General features: G+C 40.1%; 3 protein-coding genes across 4 annotated transcripts; all 3 read right to left on the bottom strand.

The window, feature by feature from the left end:
* Nucleotides 1-195: 195 nt before the first annotated feature.
* LOC143368319 (F-box/WD repeat-containing protein 9) lies at nucleotides 196-3,837 on the bottom strand. 2 transcript variants are annotated; one of them, XM_076810894.1, is made up of 7 exons: nucleotides 3,251-3,837; nucleotides 2,089-2,248; nucleotides 1,630-1,802; nucleotides 1,315-1,544; nucleotides 789-1,038; nucleotides 440-715; nucleotides 196-375 (listed from the first exon to the last, which is right to left on the bottom strand). In XM_076810894.1, exons 1-7 carry the CDS (start codon nucleotides 3,314-3,316, stop codon nucleotides 289-291), a joined length of 1,242 nt encoding a protein of 413 aa, XP_076667009.1. In that variant the 5' UTR covers nucleotides 3,317-3,837; the 3' UTR covers nucleotides 196-288. The 2 variants fall into 2 exon arrangements, with proteins under 2 accessions (XP_076667009.1, XP_076667010.1); XM_076810895.1 differs by having other exon boundaries at nucleotides 1,630-1,772; nucleotides 3,251-3,796.
* Nucleotides 3,838-3,934: 97 nt separating this feature from the next.
* On the bottom strand, nucleotides 3,935-5,951 carry LOC143368317 (solute carrier family 52, riboflavin transporter, member 3-A). Its single transcript, XM_076810892.1, has one exon. The coding sequence runs from the start codon at nucleotides 5,949-5,951 to the stop codon at nucleotides 4,590-4,592; it is 1,362 nt and encodes a 453-aa protein (XP_076667007.1). The 3' UTR covers nucleotides 3,935-4,589.
* Nucleotides 5,952-6,075: 124 nt separating this feature from the next.
* On the bottom strand, nucleotides 6,076-9,272 carry LOC143368318 (solute carrier family 52, riboflavin transporter, member 3-A). Its single transcript, XM_076810893.1, has 2 exons — nucleotides 8,173-9,272; nucleotides 6,076-8,087 (listed from the first exon to the last, which is right to left on the bottom strand). Exons 1-2 carry the CDS (start codon nucleotides 8,382-8,384, stop codon nucleotides 7,004-7,006), a joined length of 1,296 nt encoding a protein of 431 aa, XP_076667008.1. The 5' UTR covers nucleotides 8,385-9,272; the 3' UTR covers nucleotides 6,076-7,003.
* Between the last annotated feature and the right edge of the window lie 3,777 nt (nucleotides 9,273-13,049).

Here is a 13,049-nt window from a genome sequence, read left to right on the forward strand (position 1 = left end):
TAAGCTATTCGTAGTCTTTTTAGATTGCGGTCGTGCAAACTACGATTGCGATTTATTACGTTTTAATTACGTAAAAACTGAATAGCATACGATAAGAAATAAGTAATTGGTTAACGGTATAAGTAGCAAAGCATATATTATATATACCAGTATATATATATCTTTAATATATATACGTGTATATGTATATATATATATAATATTCAGAACTCTCGTTTATTAAAATTTAAATAGTATATAGCATATCAAAGCAAAATCTTCGTAAAAATCGTTAATTTATTGACATCTTTATGCACAACGGACCCTTGATTTTGGTCTCCAGATTTTAATTCCCTCTGTACCAGAAACAGCAAGAACGTCGTTCGAGTAATCGATCTGCGGAATAAACGAAAATTTATTAAAACTTCTTGTGTAAATCAATGTTATGTCAGATACCTACGCTAGCTATTTCACCATAACTAGACACTAGTGTAACAAGGTGCTGCGGAGGATCGGTAGGGCTGTATATTCTAACTGTCTTGTCCGGGGAGCTTGTGATCAGGCATCCTGGTGCAACATGAACACCGTTAATACCTTTCTGGTGCTCAGTGGAATAACATTTAACAGGTTCGAAGTCTTTTTTCGGATCTAGTATATGCAATTTTGCATTACCGTCTCCTACGTAAACCATATCACGCTGCATGCACATACTCATGGGGAATGATTCTTGTGAAATCTGTAATATATTCGCTTGGATGATCGAATTTTTAAAACGGATGCTGGGAAGTTCTCTACCGTAGCATCCTTACAGTAACATTTTTCATGATTTTCCCTGCCCTTTGATCCCATATGGACACTGTCCTGTCTTCGCTAGCAGATAAAATAAAGTCAGAGTTCATAGCCAGCCTGATGACGGCCCTTTTATGCGGCTGGTACTTTGTGATAGGATTGTCGCCCGATCTTGAATCGAATACTAATACGCTTTTACAAAATGATCCCGTAGCAAAAACGGCTAAATCTGGACACGTTGCGAGGCACAGTAGGGCACCCGAGTTGATCCTAAAAAGTATTTAATACTTACATAAGACATTACAAACTTTTGAACAGTTACAACAATCCGCGCAATCATTATTGGCGGAGCGAGTGAAAGCATGCAAAGTATATTAAGCCGATTGTCTTTGCAAGAATCTTGGAAAGTAGTACCTGTATCATAATGTTACTGATTTGTAACGGTACTTTACTAATTAGATATTTCTTAACAAAAATTTATGCCTTCCTCGCTCGACCTTCTCACAATGAAAGCAACAAAAAGTGACCAGCTTGGTTCTGATGTACATGTTATAAGTTTTGACGTGGACAAGATCGGTGTCGGTGAGCGTCCATGCTTTAACGGTGTTATCCCAGCTGCAACTGTAAATTGTATTGTCTATCGCCGCCAAATCCCAGATCCATCCGTCGTGAGCAAAATCTATACAAGTAACGCTTTCCTTTTCAGTTTCTGTCGTGGGAAGTGTCCAGCATACTAAGGATCGATCTCTTGCTCCAGATATACAAATGTTTCCATGCTGCGAATATAAGAGATTGCAGTAGTTCAACCTGCGTATAGGGAGACTTAAGATTAAACAAAAAGTAGGCAAGTATAACACTAACGTGCATCAGCAGTAGGCCGTCGATGGTACTGTAGTGTGCTTTACTGAGCAATAATTCCTCCATGGAATCTTCTTTTTTCCATAGCGTGGCTTGTTTTTCCAATGCAACGCATGACAATTTCCAAAAGAGTTCATCATCTTCAGCTAAAGAAAATCGATATACTCTCGTAATTGCTTAGAATACAAATGAAACTATTAGCAAACATCATTAATATAGCTTTTTATTAATATTGTTTACTCTCCTACTAGTAAAATTACATTACTACTTCCGAACCACTCATAATTCTTGCCGAATGCAACGTGTGGAGATTAAGATTTGTGTTAACTATTAAGCGAACTTAGTACGTGGAATACATAAAGTACAATTAATTAATTATTGTGTACAGTAATAGATGGTGTTTTATTTATTTACAGAATGATTGGTCGTGAAAGGCGCAAGGTGCTATCAATTTGAGCTAACCAGGAGGCAATATTGGGTAACCAGAGTCTGGCCAAATTTGACTAATTCTCACTTTCCACAGCGAGTCGTCATTCAATATTTCATGAAACTGTTTGCATACTAAGCCCAAGCCGTGTACTAATGTAGAAGCATCTAGGAAGGAGCAGACGTGAAGGAATATCTGAAATACAAGAGGGAAATCAATTGGAAATATCTTTTATTTGCACAAGGAACATATTCTATTTTGAAATATGCTTCCTTAAAACTATACACTAGTAAATCCATCATCGATACAAATGTTTTTAAAAATAATTACAGTCAAGGACCCAGTTCCTGATCAGAATTGAATTCCTAATCAGTTTAGGAAAATAAACCAAATAATAAGCTTATTATGATACAAATTTATTCTAACAAATTACTAAATAATTATGAAGTATTTTGAAATTTATACACAAAATTTGATAGCTCACAGTAAAACGTGTGAAGGTGATCAGAAACTGCTCCTTTTGCATTTTTCACTTTCAAAGTTAAATTATAAAATAATTAATATTATGTGTGCACTTTTTTAAATACCAAATTAAAGAGAAAACATAGATTTACTGAAATAACAAAAAATCTTTTAATTTTGGTTAAGTTTTCCCTTTACGCGTTTAAAAATCCGCAGTAGTTAGTTTTAAGGGTAAATATTGTATTTTTTTTTTAGTTTTAACGGTAAATATTGTATTTTTATACTTTTAAATATGAATAGTCATTTAAAAATGGCGCTCTTGACTATCGATGTTGCGATGAAATTCTCGAGATGTTCCACTTATTAATTTTTTAACAGTACACATTACAGGTCACCGCCATTTGAAGTTTATTCAACTTCATACTTTTACTTTAGATATCTCCTTGTTTATTACTCACGTGAAGGTTAATCAAACGAATTCAGTTGAAACTTTAATGACAGACATTCTATTGTTTGTAAACACTCGACATAGCTAGGCTTTGTCGAATGATCTTCGTACCTCGATAATCGAAGAACGCTTTAAAATTTACTTTAAGTATTTCTACGCGGTGAAAGTGATTTGAAAAGTTCAGAAATTAGGAAACTTGAAAGAAATGTTTTTCAGCTGTTATATATTTATCGCAGAGATTAGAAATGTCGTATAAGAAAAGAAATACAAAATTTGTGCGCACGAACCTCGACTGGAAGATCCAACAAGGATAATCGGGAATCTGTTTGATCGTTCTCAACTTCATCGCACATTTTAATCCAGAATAGCCAGTATCAGACGTTACAATCTTAACTAAGATCATTCGATTGACTCTGAAACGTCTTAGGGATCCGGCGTGCAAACGAGAACGTAGAGAAGTAACGGATGTTTATTCACTGACGGTATTATTTACCGTTTTGGTCTTCGTGATCGATGCAGCCTGGCACAAGCGCGCATGACTCACTTACGGTCTCCATTTTAGCGCATTTTAGGAGCGCCTCTCATCACAGGGCTGACAACCGGGGACAGATAAAATTCAAAATAAAAGCGCCCGAAATATTATTTAGTCATGGCGAAATGAATTTAAAGAACATAGTATTTTCATTTAAATTATAACTAGGGATGGGTTTCTCGAAGCGTCGAAACCTCGAAACCCCAAGAAATTTCGAGTTTCGAAGCTTTACCAAGTTTCGGATTCGAGTTTTGAGAATGTAAAAATTAGCTTCGATTCCGGTAATTATGACGAGTCGATCTTGCAATAATTAGAAGGAACTATGTACTATCTGAAAGACATTTCGTCAGCTCTACTGACGATGCTGACGACGTATGTACGTCACGTAAGCGCTTGTCCATTTCACATAAAATCTTTATTTGCGATTAAATTTCAAGAATTTGTTTTTGATGTAACGTTTATTAAAAATCAATTAAGAATCTCAAAGTTCAAAATATAATTTGGCGCTCCTGATAACAAAGGAAATATCGATTTCCACAACTCTCAAGATACATTTATTTGGAATAGTATTACTCTTTTTGTATAATTCGTAATAGTTGATGCTGTAACGCATAAATATAGTCGCAAGAAGATTGCATCTTCTATTCGAACCAGTCGAAGTAGGTAACAAATAGGCTTTAAGTACTTGTTATTGGAAGGCAGTACTTAAGATAATACAAGATAGTGATCATACCTGGACGGTATAACATTACCTTCAAGTATTTCTTTTATATATAATTCGATAACATTCATTCACCATTTGTACAATTGTCTGTGTCGTTGTTTGTCTATATTCGCTATAAGGTTGGCTAAGTGCAGATACAATTAGAAAAATATTTCTATACACAAAATATACATGTACGTGTCTATTATTCGTTTAATCAAATACTATTCCGATAATTGGTTATCATTGCATTTTTATACAATAGCCAATGAGTTCGATACATGACTCATCGAGAGCTCTATAGTAATCATCAGTTCACACACTCGATACAATATAAAAATACATATATCCTCGATTTCGCTTTTGTGTAGTATACACAGGTACCTCGTATCTACAATTTTGTACACACATCGTGCACTTGGAAGTAACCGGTGAAATTAATGGCAACGAATGAAAATATTGCTCCACTCGCGGAACCCACTTGCATAATTGCACCTGCGTCAAAGAGCATTTTGGGGAGCATCGTATTTCTAAATAACGAAACAATGATCAATTTCAAATAAGAAATAAGTCCTATTAGAACTGTCCACGATACGACAACTAGGAAAACACCAAGCTTTGTGTCTTGTAATGGCGGAGTGGGAGACATTAGTGCTAAACACGTGACATAACTTCCAATAATTAAACACACTGTAGATAAATAATTGATAACTTTTATGTCTGACACAACGAACCAGAATGCTAATAAGCATGCAAGTGGATTTGCGAACTGAGCAAATGTGATCGATAGTTTGTACGCTACATTTCCATATGGTAGGCAAGAGTAAGATTGTATGCTGGGGAAGAAACCATTGCTGAAGAAGCAACATATACCAAGCAACAGAAATAAATAATATCGCATCTGTTTCGTCAGGCCCTCACTATTGTCACAAATAATTGGATTCTTGTTAATTTCTTTTAACGAAGAATGTTTCACGTTCTGCGCACGAATGTTACAGCAATCGTCGGGAACGTTTACTTGTGCCTCATTAAATGTTGAATTGACGGATGATCTATGAACGCTATTTTTATTCCGTACGAACGACGAATATTCCAATATGATAAATGCAGTTAGAGATAGAAATAGAATAACAAAAATGAAAAGGAAATAATCGTTCGGAGAAAATTTCAAGCCGAAACCAGTTGAATTTGTTGTATCATTTTTGGAAGTCTCGCATTCTGAATTGTCACCGATCCCTTGTATTAAAGCAACTATACTTGGTAGTACGCCACTCAACCCTTCTCCTACGAAGTACGACACTAAATAATTTTCATTAAAATTAAGCAGGTACGGCATAAATAATACAGAGCTGAAGCAACCTACTAGAGCATTGAAAAACGTTAAAATAAATAATGCCAAACTGTGTTCGACCCCACCGATAACAGTTCTTTCAGAATAGAAGAATGTTAAAAGTCCCATAGCACAAGCTCCTGAGAATAATAAACACAAGATCCACCATGGCTCGTTTATCTTGTATCGAAAATGTTTCAAGATCGTGTAAAACAGGGGTCCAACGTTTGCTGACTGTATTACTAATACTAGATAAGCTGGTAAAGTCCAGCTCTCCGGAGAAGTGTTGATAAGCACTGGTACTTGTATATATATTCCATTGATGCCAATCCAAGTAGATATACCAAATATAGTTATGAGAGCGTGCACAATTACACGGCATTTTTCCTCATACACGTTTACGTCTGTTGAAACATCTGACATTTTGCCATTTACGCAAAATGTCTTGAGATTTTATCCTGGATAACAATGATCAATGAGAAATTAGAAGGCCCCTGATATCGTCGCGTAGATAATTTCGCATTATTTTGTAACAACGGAAATCTCACCAAACTGTTGGGTAAATTCGAAAATGTTGCACTTTACATATACGTAAGAATTGGAATTGCAAGATTATTGATTAATGTTCTACAGCATGTGGTACACTCGTCTCTGCAAAACTGATGTGATGAAATCGTATGCCTTCTGCCTACAACTCTGCCCTAATCCGAACAATAAAGTTTATCAGATAAAATACAAAGTTTGACTAATGACATACGCCTGGATCGACTAGATGACAGCTAAATTCATGATGAGATACGGTTTAACGGTTTAGCTTCTCAAACAAACCCATGTATCTAAAAACGTTACAACTGTGTAACAGAACTGATGATTGTATAGTGCTAACAGAGATACCGATATCTCAGTGTTAATTTAGTACGGTAAAGTTGCACGTTTCGAATTGAGAATTTTGAAGATACGATTGGCTATGATACACAGAATAACCGTACACAGATTTGCAAAGCCACCCTTCTTTAAGTACATTCATTCGCCTGATTCAGTTTAAATTCTTTAAAATTCGCTTTAAAAGATTAAGTAAAAATGCATTACATATGTCTTCCTTGTGTGTATAGTAAAATATTTGTGTCCATTATATTCTTTACAGATTTATAAGGATTTGTATGATTTTTCCCTGACGTTTCATAGTACTACCAATGTAGATCTATGCAACTACTACATATAACTCAACTTTCTCATCGAAATTGCTCTAACTATTCGCTATTAAAATAAATTTATAAAAATTAAATTGCTTCCTATTTGTCTATGCCGACTATTTGCATTCCATACATTTATTCACATCATAAGATTCGATAATAGCCAGCTCCGTTTCGTCATACGATAATCATTAATGACAGCAACTAAGGAATACATTAGTATTTATCTTTTAGCTCTAATTAGTATGGTATTTCGCATACGTTTATATCTCATAAGAAATGTCAATGCCCCTTAAGAACCGAGCATGGGGAATAGGAGTCAAATACTTTTGCATGATTAACTAAAACGAACGTGGTTATTGCACCGACTAATGACCCAACTTGAGTCGCGACACCGGTATAATACAGACCCCTGCCAGGATCGGGCCTAAACAACGTCGTAATACCTAATTTAATAAATCCTATCAAGCCATTAATGAATATCCAGGACAATACTACCAGCAGTTCACCTATCAACGTGTACTGTAACGGAGGAGCAGGTGATTTTGCTGCTAAAAAGCAAATAAACCCAGACAGCACTAAGAGAATCGCCATAAGGCAAGTGAGAAGACTTACTTTCGGCGTTTTAATAAAGAAACCTAAGCACATTGCCAATGGACCAGCCATCGATGATAATGTGACAGTCAAATGGTAAGCGACATTCCCGTATGGTAAACAGGAGTACGATTGGATACTTGGTAATGTACCGTTACTTAGAAAACAGACAATCGCCATCATAATTAATAAATACGAATACACTTGCTTAGACATTGTCCAGCCGGCGTTAGTTTTATAACTCGGCGGTGCTTTCGTATCTGTTGGCAGTGTCTCCATGCTTCCTGGAAGCTTAACACGCTCTCCGAGCGCGACAGACAGATTATTCAGCCCCAGGAAAGCCAAGTAACACAAGGACAACACGGTGCCGAGGAAAATAAAGAATGTTTCGCACGAGAACCTGGGTTCCGGGTAATAAGTTTGGAATTCTACTTCAGTCGACTCTGGCTTAGTAACGTTCACGCACTCTGGATTCCCACCAACACCTTGGATCAGCGCCACCATGCTTGGCACGAACCCGCTGAGTCCTTCTCCTATAAGATAGGGCACCAGGTAAATTTCTCTGTAGTTCCTCATGTAAGGCATGAATAGAACTGAACTCGTACATCCGACAATGGCTGTCACGAACATGAGCGACAGTAGAGCGGTGGAATGCTCGTTGCCAAATATTATCGACGTTTTCTGATAAAAGAAGGCTAATATAAATGTAGACAATGCAGCCGCAGCCAGCAAAACGTAGGTAATATATTTATCACATGCCCACGCGCTGTACCTGAAATCAAAGACAATGTTTACAAAACAGCTGGTATAAAATTGATACACGTACGCGCTAGAGGAGCTCTTTTCTGTACACGTACTTTATATACAGCGTGTAAAGTATTGGTCCCAAGTTAGCAAATTGTACCAACATAACCATATGCGCCGGAAGCCTCCATCCCTCAGGAGAGATGTTCACCAGAAGGGGCAGTTGAACGTATATGCCATTTATGCCGATCCATGCGCCGAGACCGAACATCAGCGCGAGAAGGTCAACTAATAACCTTCTGTTACTTAATCGTTGGCTTAACATCTTCTGTCTTTTCTCATTCAACAGCGGGTCCAGGTAAGTTGGATGACCTTGTTGATAAACTCTTCCCTTTTCTCCCGCCGTTTTTCTTGCCCTTTTTTAAACAGCCGTGGAATTATACTCTCAAAGACACATAATTGGATAGGCAGTGGAGGTTGCCCGAAGACGTTACTTCCTTCGGATTCGACGCGATCGCAAGCTGTTTTACGCAACGACTGGGATCAATTGTCAAAACGTGTCGGTTGCAAAAGAGTAATAAGATAATTCACGATGTGTCAGCAGTCTCGGCCGAGGTTTATTCAATACCGTTTCAGCAAGAGGATACGCGTTAGCACTATCTCTCCTTACACCGTAAATACTTTCCGCGGTGGTGTTTCAATTTTCGGAGGAACTGGCGATCGTTTAACACCGTTTCAATACGTTTCGTTCCTTCCTTTCTCTCGCGGGGAACATAACCTGTCCGGAGGAAACGTTAAAGAGCACGACGAAATGAGCGTTAATCAGTCTAACTTCCGACGAATGCGTGCGTAGAACGTTCGTGGCTTCGTTCGCCAAATGTCAAGAAGCTATTGGTAAAGATTGGTAAAGCTATGCTGCGACGACCGACACGCACAAACATACGGCTCGGTTGACGGCCGCAACACGACTATCGTTTTTCTTATGATTAACTGTTCCTGCCAAAGTGCCAATCTTCCTCATGGTGCTATTTTATTTTTGCATAGATATCGATACTTCGCGACACGTGTAATATATGTAATCGGACCAGAAGTGATGTACAGGTGGAACAGAAACTAGGGCAGAACGTAGATCTCGTTAAACTGGAAGTAATTAGTAGAGGAAAATGCAACAGGGGTACGCAATCGGTTCTGTCACCGAGATAACGGTAGGCCGTCTCGGGAACAATAAGGAAGGATTAGTGCGCTTATTATCAACCTGTGCTTTCTTCAGATTATCAAACTTTGTATCGAAACGACGGTGTCATTCTAGACGACAATTACTGTAATAATCATTCATGCCCCGTTCCGCAAACTCGCTGCCCCGTAATAATAAGCACAGTTTCGCGTATTCTATGATCGATGCGTGGATTCGACGAAGCAGCGACACATTTGAATACCCTGATTGGACAGTGATCGATGCCTCCGATTACCGTTTCGTATTACTATCACGAGGATTGATAGCGTTCGACAATGCATGTACATACGGTCATGTTAATGCAAGGTGGCAGAAACTAATGGAACTTGATCTTTCGTTTATGCGTAGCATGCGTTCATATACGTTCCACCTGAAACAACAAGGCGTTCGTGCACACACGAATCAGAAAATCATTGGTTTGTTGGTTAAAAAGCGAAAAAATTCAGGAAACCGGCGATGTGGATGGGGGTTGGAGAAAGACGGAGACTTTAGTGATAGACTGGTAACGGTCACTGTGAAGTGGTAACGGTATCTCATAAGTATTGAGCTTTAATAAAGTACAAAGAGGGAGAGGAATAAATGGAATATGAGGAGAGAATGCGATACAGGATACAGGTTAAGACATTATAAGAGAGGATAGTAGAGTGGAGGGGATGAGTGAGAGAGAGAGAAGGAATGGGCAGAGCTTTATGCCCTAGAAGAGGAGGGAGAATGAAATCTGTAGTGATGTAATGTTCGTTGGGCAATATAAGACAATGCCATGAAGCGCCGTTTCTTTTGTATTAATTGTACAAGGAATAAATAAAAAACAAACCACACAACATATATATATGACTAAATAAACGATCTTCACAACAAACCAATGGTTTGGTTTGGTTTGTTTTTTTATTGGTTATATATATAGACTTATATGTATATAAGGGCGGGTAATACGAAATAAGTACCACCATCAGAGTTGAATATAGCAAGAACTTTATAAAAGACGAGGCAGACTCACAGATGGTTTAAGTACATTAGTATATATCTCAAAACTCTTTGAGAAACGTGTGACAGTCGCATTTTCCGAATAGAGAATCACACTCAGGATGAAAAAGGGGGAGGGGGGCGTTTGTTGCGTAAAGGTGCGTGTTTACATCGGTGCGTAAAAAGTACGAACATACATCAATCGAAAAAGTGTCGTCATGAGAGGGATAGAAGCCGATAAAGGAAACGCTCAGCTCCCTCTGGTCGCCGTGCCATTAATTACCACGTCCTTTAACGCCCTAGCTTCTTTATCCGAGCCCCGACGACCGGAAGTGACCGACATTATCATAGCGAATATACAAATGGTCGTCGATTCTACGACGCTGCGAAGCATCGTCTGTCTTTTGTCAACGTTGTCGAAAAAAAAATCTTCTCTTTCACTTTCCCCTTTTCTCTGAAATGTTACGAGTAAAATGACGACGATAAAACGGCACATCGCACGCAACGCCGGAAATGCTGGCGCGTCTCACGAAAGAGGAAGTCGCGTCGGTAAGAAAGAACGTGACGACCACCCGCCAGACGAGGGGGTGTGGAAAATATATTTACGATAAAATTACTGGGTGGAGAAATTAATTCGAGTAGTAAATCGCATCGTTCTTTTTTGTTTTCCATTCGTGAACTAACGTGAGCGATCCTCACCGCTAAAATGACTGTGGGATCGTTATTGTTTCATGGCGTCGTCGTCTGTCAGCGCGTAAGTGCAATTCCGTTTCCCAGAATTGCTAGATCAGCTTCGGTGTTTGCGATCGGAAATCTTCCCGATCGTTTGTCATCGCTCGCCACGCCGGGTTACGGAGCTTCTTTTTAATTGCCTGCGGCAATCTTTGTCCCGTAGATCAGGCATAAAGAGGGAAGCAATTCGAGTTCAAAAATTTGTGTCGCGTAACCACTCGAGTCAATAGAACTTTTACGGAACTCAAATTGAACCGGGAAATTTGAAGTATACTCAGAACTTCAAGTTACACTCGACCAATATCTGCCTGTTTTCTTTCATAAGGAAACTTGATTAAGGAATTAAGACAGGAGTATAAGATTTACGTGGACTGTAAGGAGAAGGGGGTATTTGCCTCTGGAAACAGTAAAACTGGCTCCATCGACTTCGCGATATGAATCCTGTAGGACTACCCTACCGATGAATACATGCCAGCAGTTATGCCCTCCATATTTCACATCTCGTTTTCAAAGAAAACCGATAACCCGGGGCTAGACGCGATATTAACGCCCCCTCCCCCCGCCGAAAGGAGTTACAGACGCCGAATATCGATGGACAAAAATTAATTATGCGACCCTTGAAGTGGGGAATCGCAATATCGGGCCAGATCTGGACGAGTTAGGGGAGGCAAGGGGCCGATGCCCGACATTTACTCGAACAAAAGCTGCCTGGGTGTCTTTTATTCGCGCAGTTTTCGGCGCTCGGTCGCGAAAACTTTCAAAGTCTGCGGCTCGACGGGAAATCTCGTTGTCCCAATTAATCGGTAGGTACTTTACGGTGGCGAAAAATCTTCATCCCCCCGCCCCCTTCCGCGCTGGAAACTGGAGAAACCGATATTGATCCAAGACGAGCGAAACAGCGCTCGGCGAGCCGAGAGACGTTGGGACGCGCGATACGTCGGGTGCTTTCGAATTTAAAAAGAAAAGCTCGCTGGAATTGATCCCGAACCATTTGTCACGATCGCCAGCGTCTCGCGCTACATATCAATTTTCTGAGAGGTCAATTGGCGCGTCGATGCTGTGACGCGCGCGAGAACGACATCGCGGAACGATTGCCATTGTCTCCGACGTAAATCGAAACGTGATCGTGACGCGGCAAGAGGGCATAGCGATAATGCCAGACACATGGAAATATAGGCGGGCGAGGGGGGAGGGACGGAGGAAAGACAGAACGAAGGACGTGGATGGAAACTGAGAAACGAGGCTCCTTGACCCCGCTGACACGGCGATCCGTCTGATAAATTCTGAGCATGGATGCTCTCCGCTTCGCGTACCGATGCCCGCGCTCGGCCCTCGTGAGAGTGAATTTAATTGACTGAAGTGCCGAACCGAATCACGGGCACCGGGATCTTAAATATATACGGCCTTGTTAATGTCGACAACACGTGGAAGATAAGAACACGTGGAGTGGAGTTCATGAATTTCTCCTCGAATTGGGCTGCTCCACTTTCGCGCGGCTCGTGCGCCACTCGGGGCGAAGCTGCGCGGCTGTTTCAATCGTAATCGGACCGTTTTGATTATCATCGAGATTCACTGGTTGCAGGTAACGTTGCATGCCGAATGTTTTAAGCTTCGTAAAGGTACTCCAGAGATCCACTCTAAACCGAAGCGGATGTCCAATAATTCGAGGCGCGTAAACCGAGGTTCTATTGATGTCCAATAAATATTGGCCGGTGAAATCCACGTCCCCTACGTTTCATCGCTCGCTCCCATACAGTGTCTTCAATTTCCCAGGTGCCGTGCGACATACAGGCTTGCCTCTCCGACGTCGCTCGTCGAGGCCAAAGCGAAATCGCGAGTGCGTCGCGCTGACAGACGTTAGGGTTTCGTCCTCGGTCAGATTTAGATGCGATTGTCAGAGCTGCTGTTTGTCACGCCTGTCGCAAGCGTTTCGATAGAAAATTCTGGGGTTCGATACCGTGAAACGGGGTAGTAGATTGACGGGGGTACACGGTACGCCTCTCGTGGATAGTTGGAGAGCAGAGTTGGGCAAAATGTAATCTAAATACAAATTACAAAGTA

This window comes from Andrena cerasifolii, chromosome 4 (genome assembly GCF_050908995.1).
Source record: "Andrena cerasifolii isolate SP2316 chromosome 4, iyAndCera1_principal, whole genome shotgun sequence".
Classification (NCBI taxonomy): Eukaryota; Metazoa; Arthropoda; class Insecta; order Hymenoptera; family Andrenidae; genus Andrena; species Andrena cerasifolii.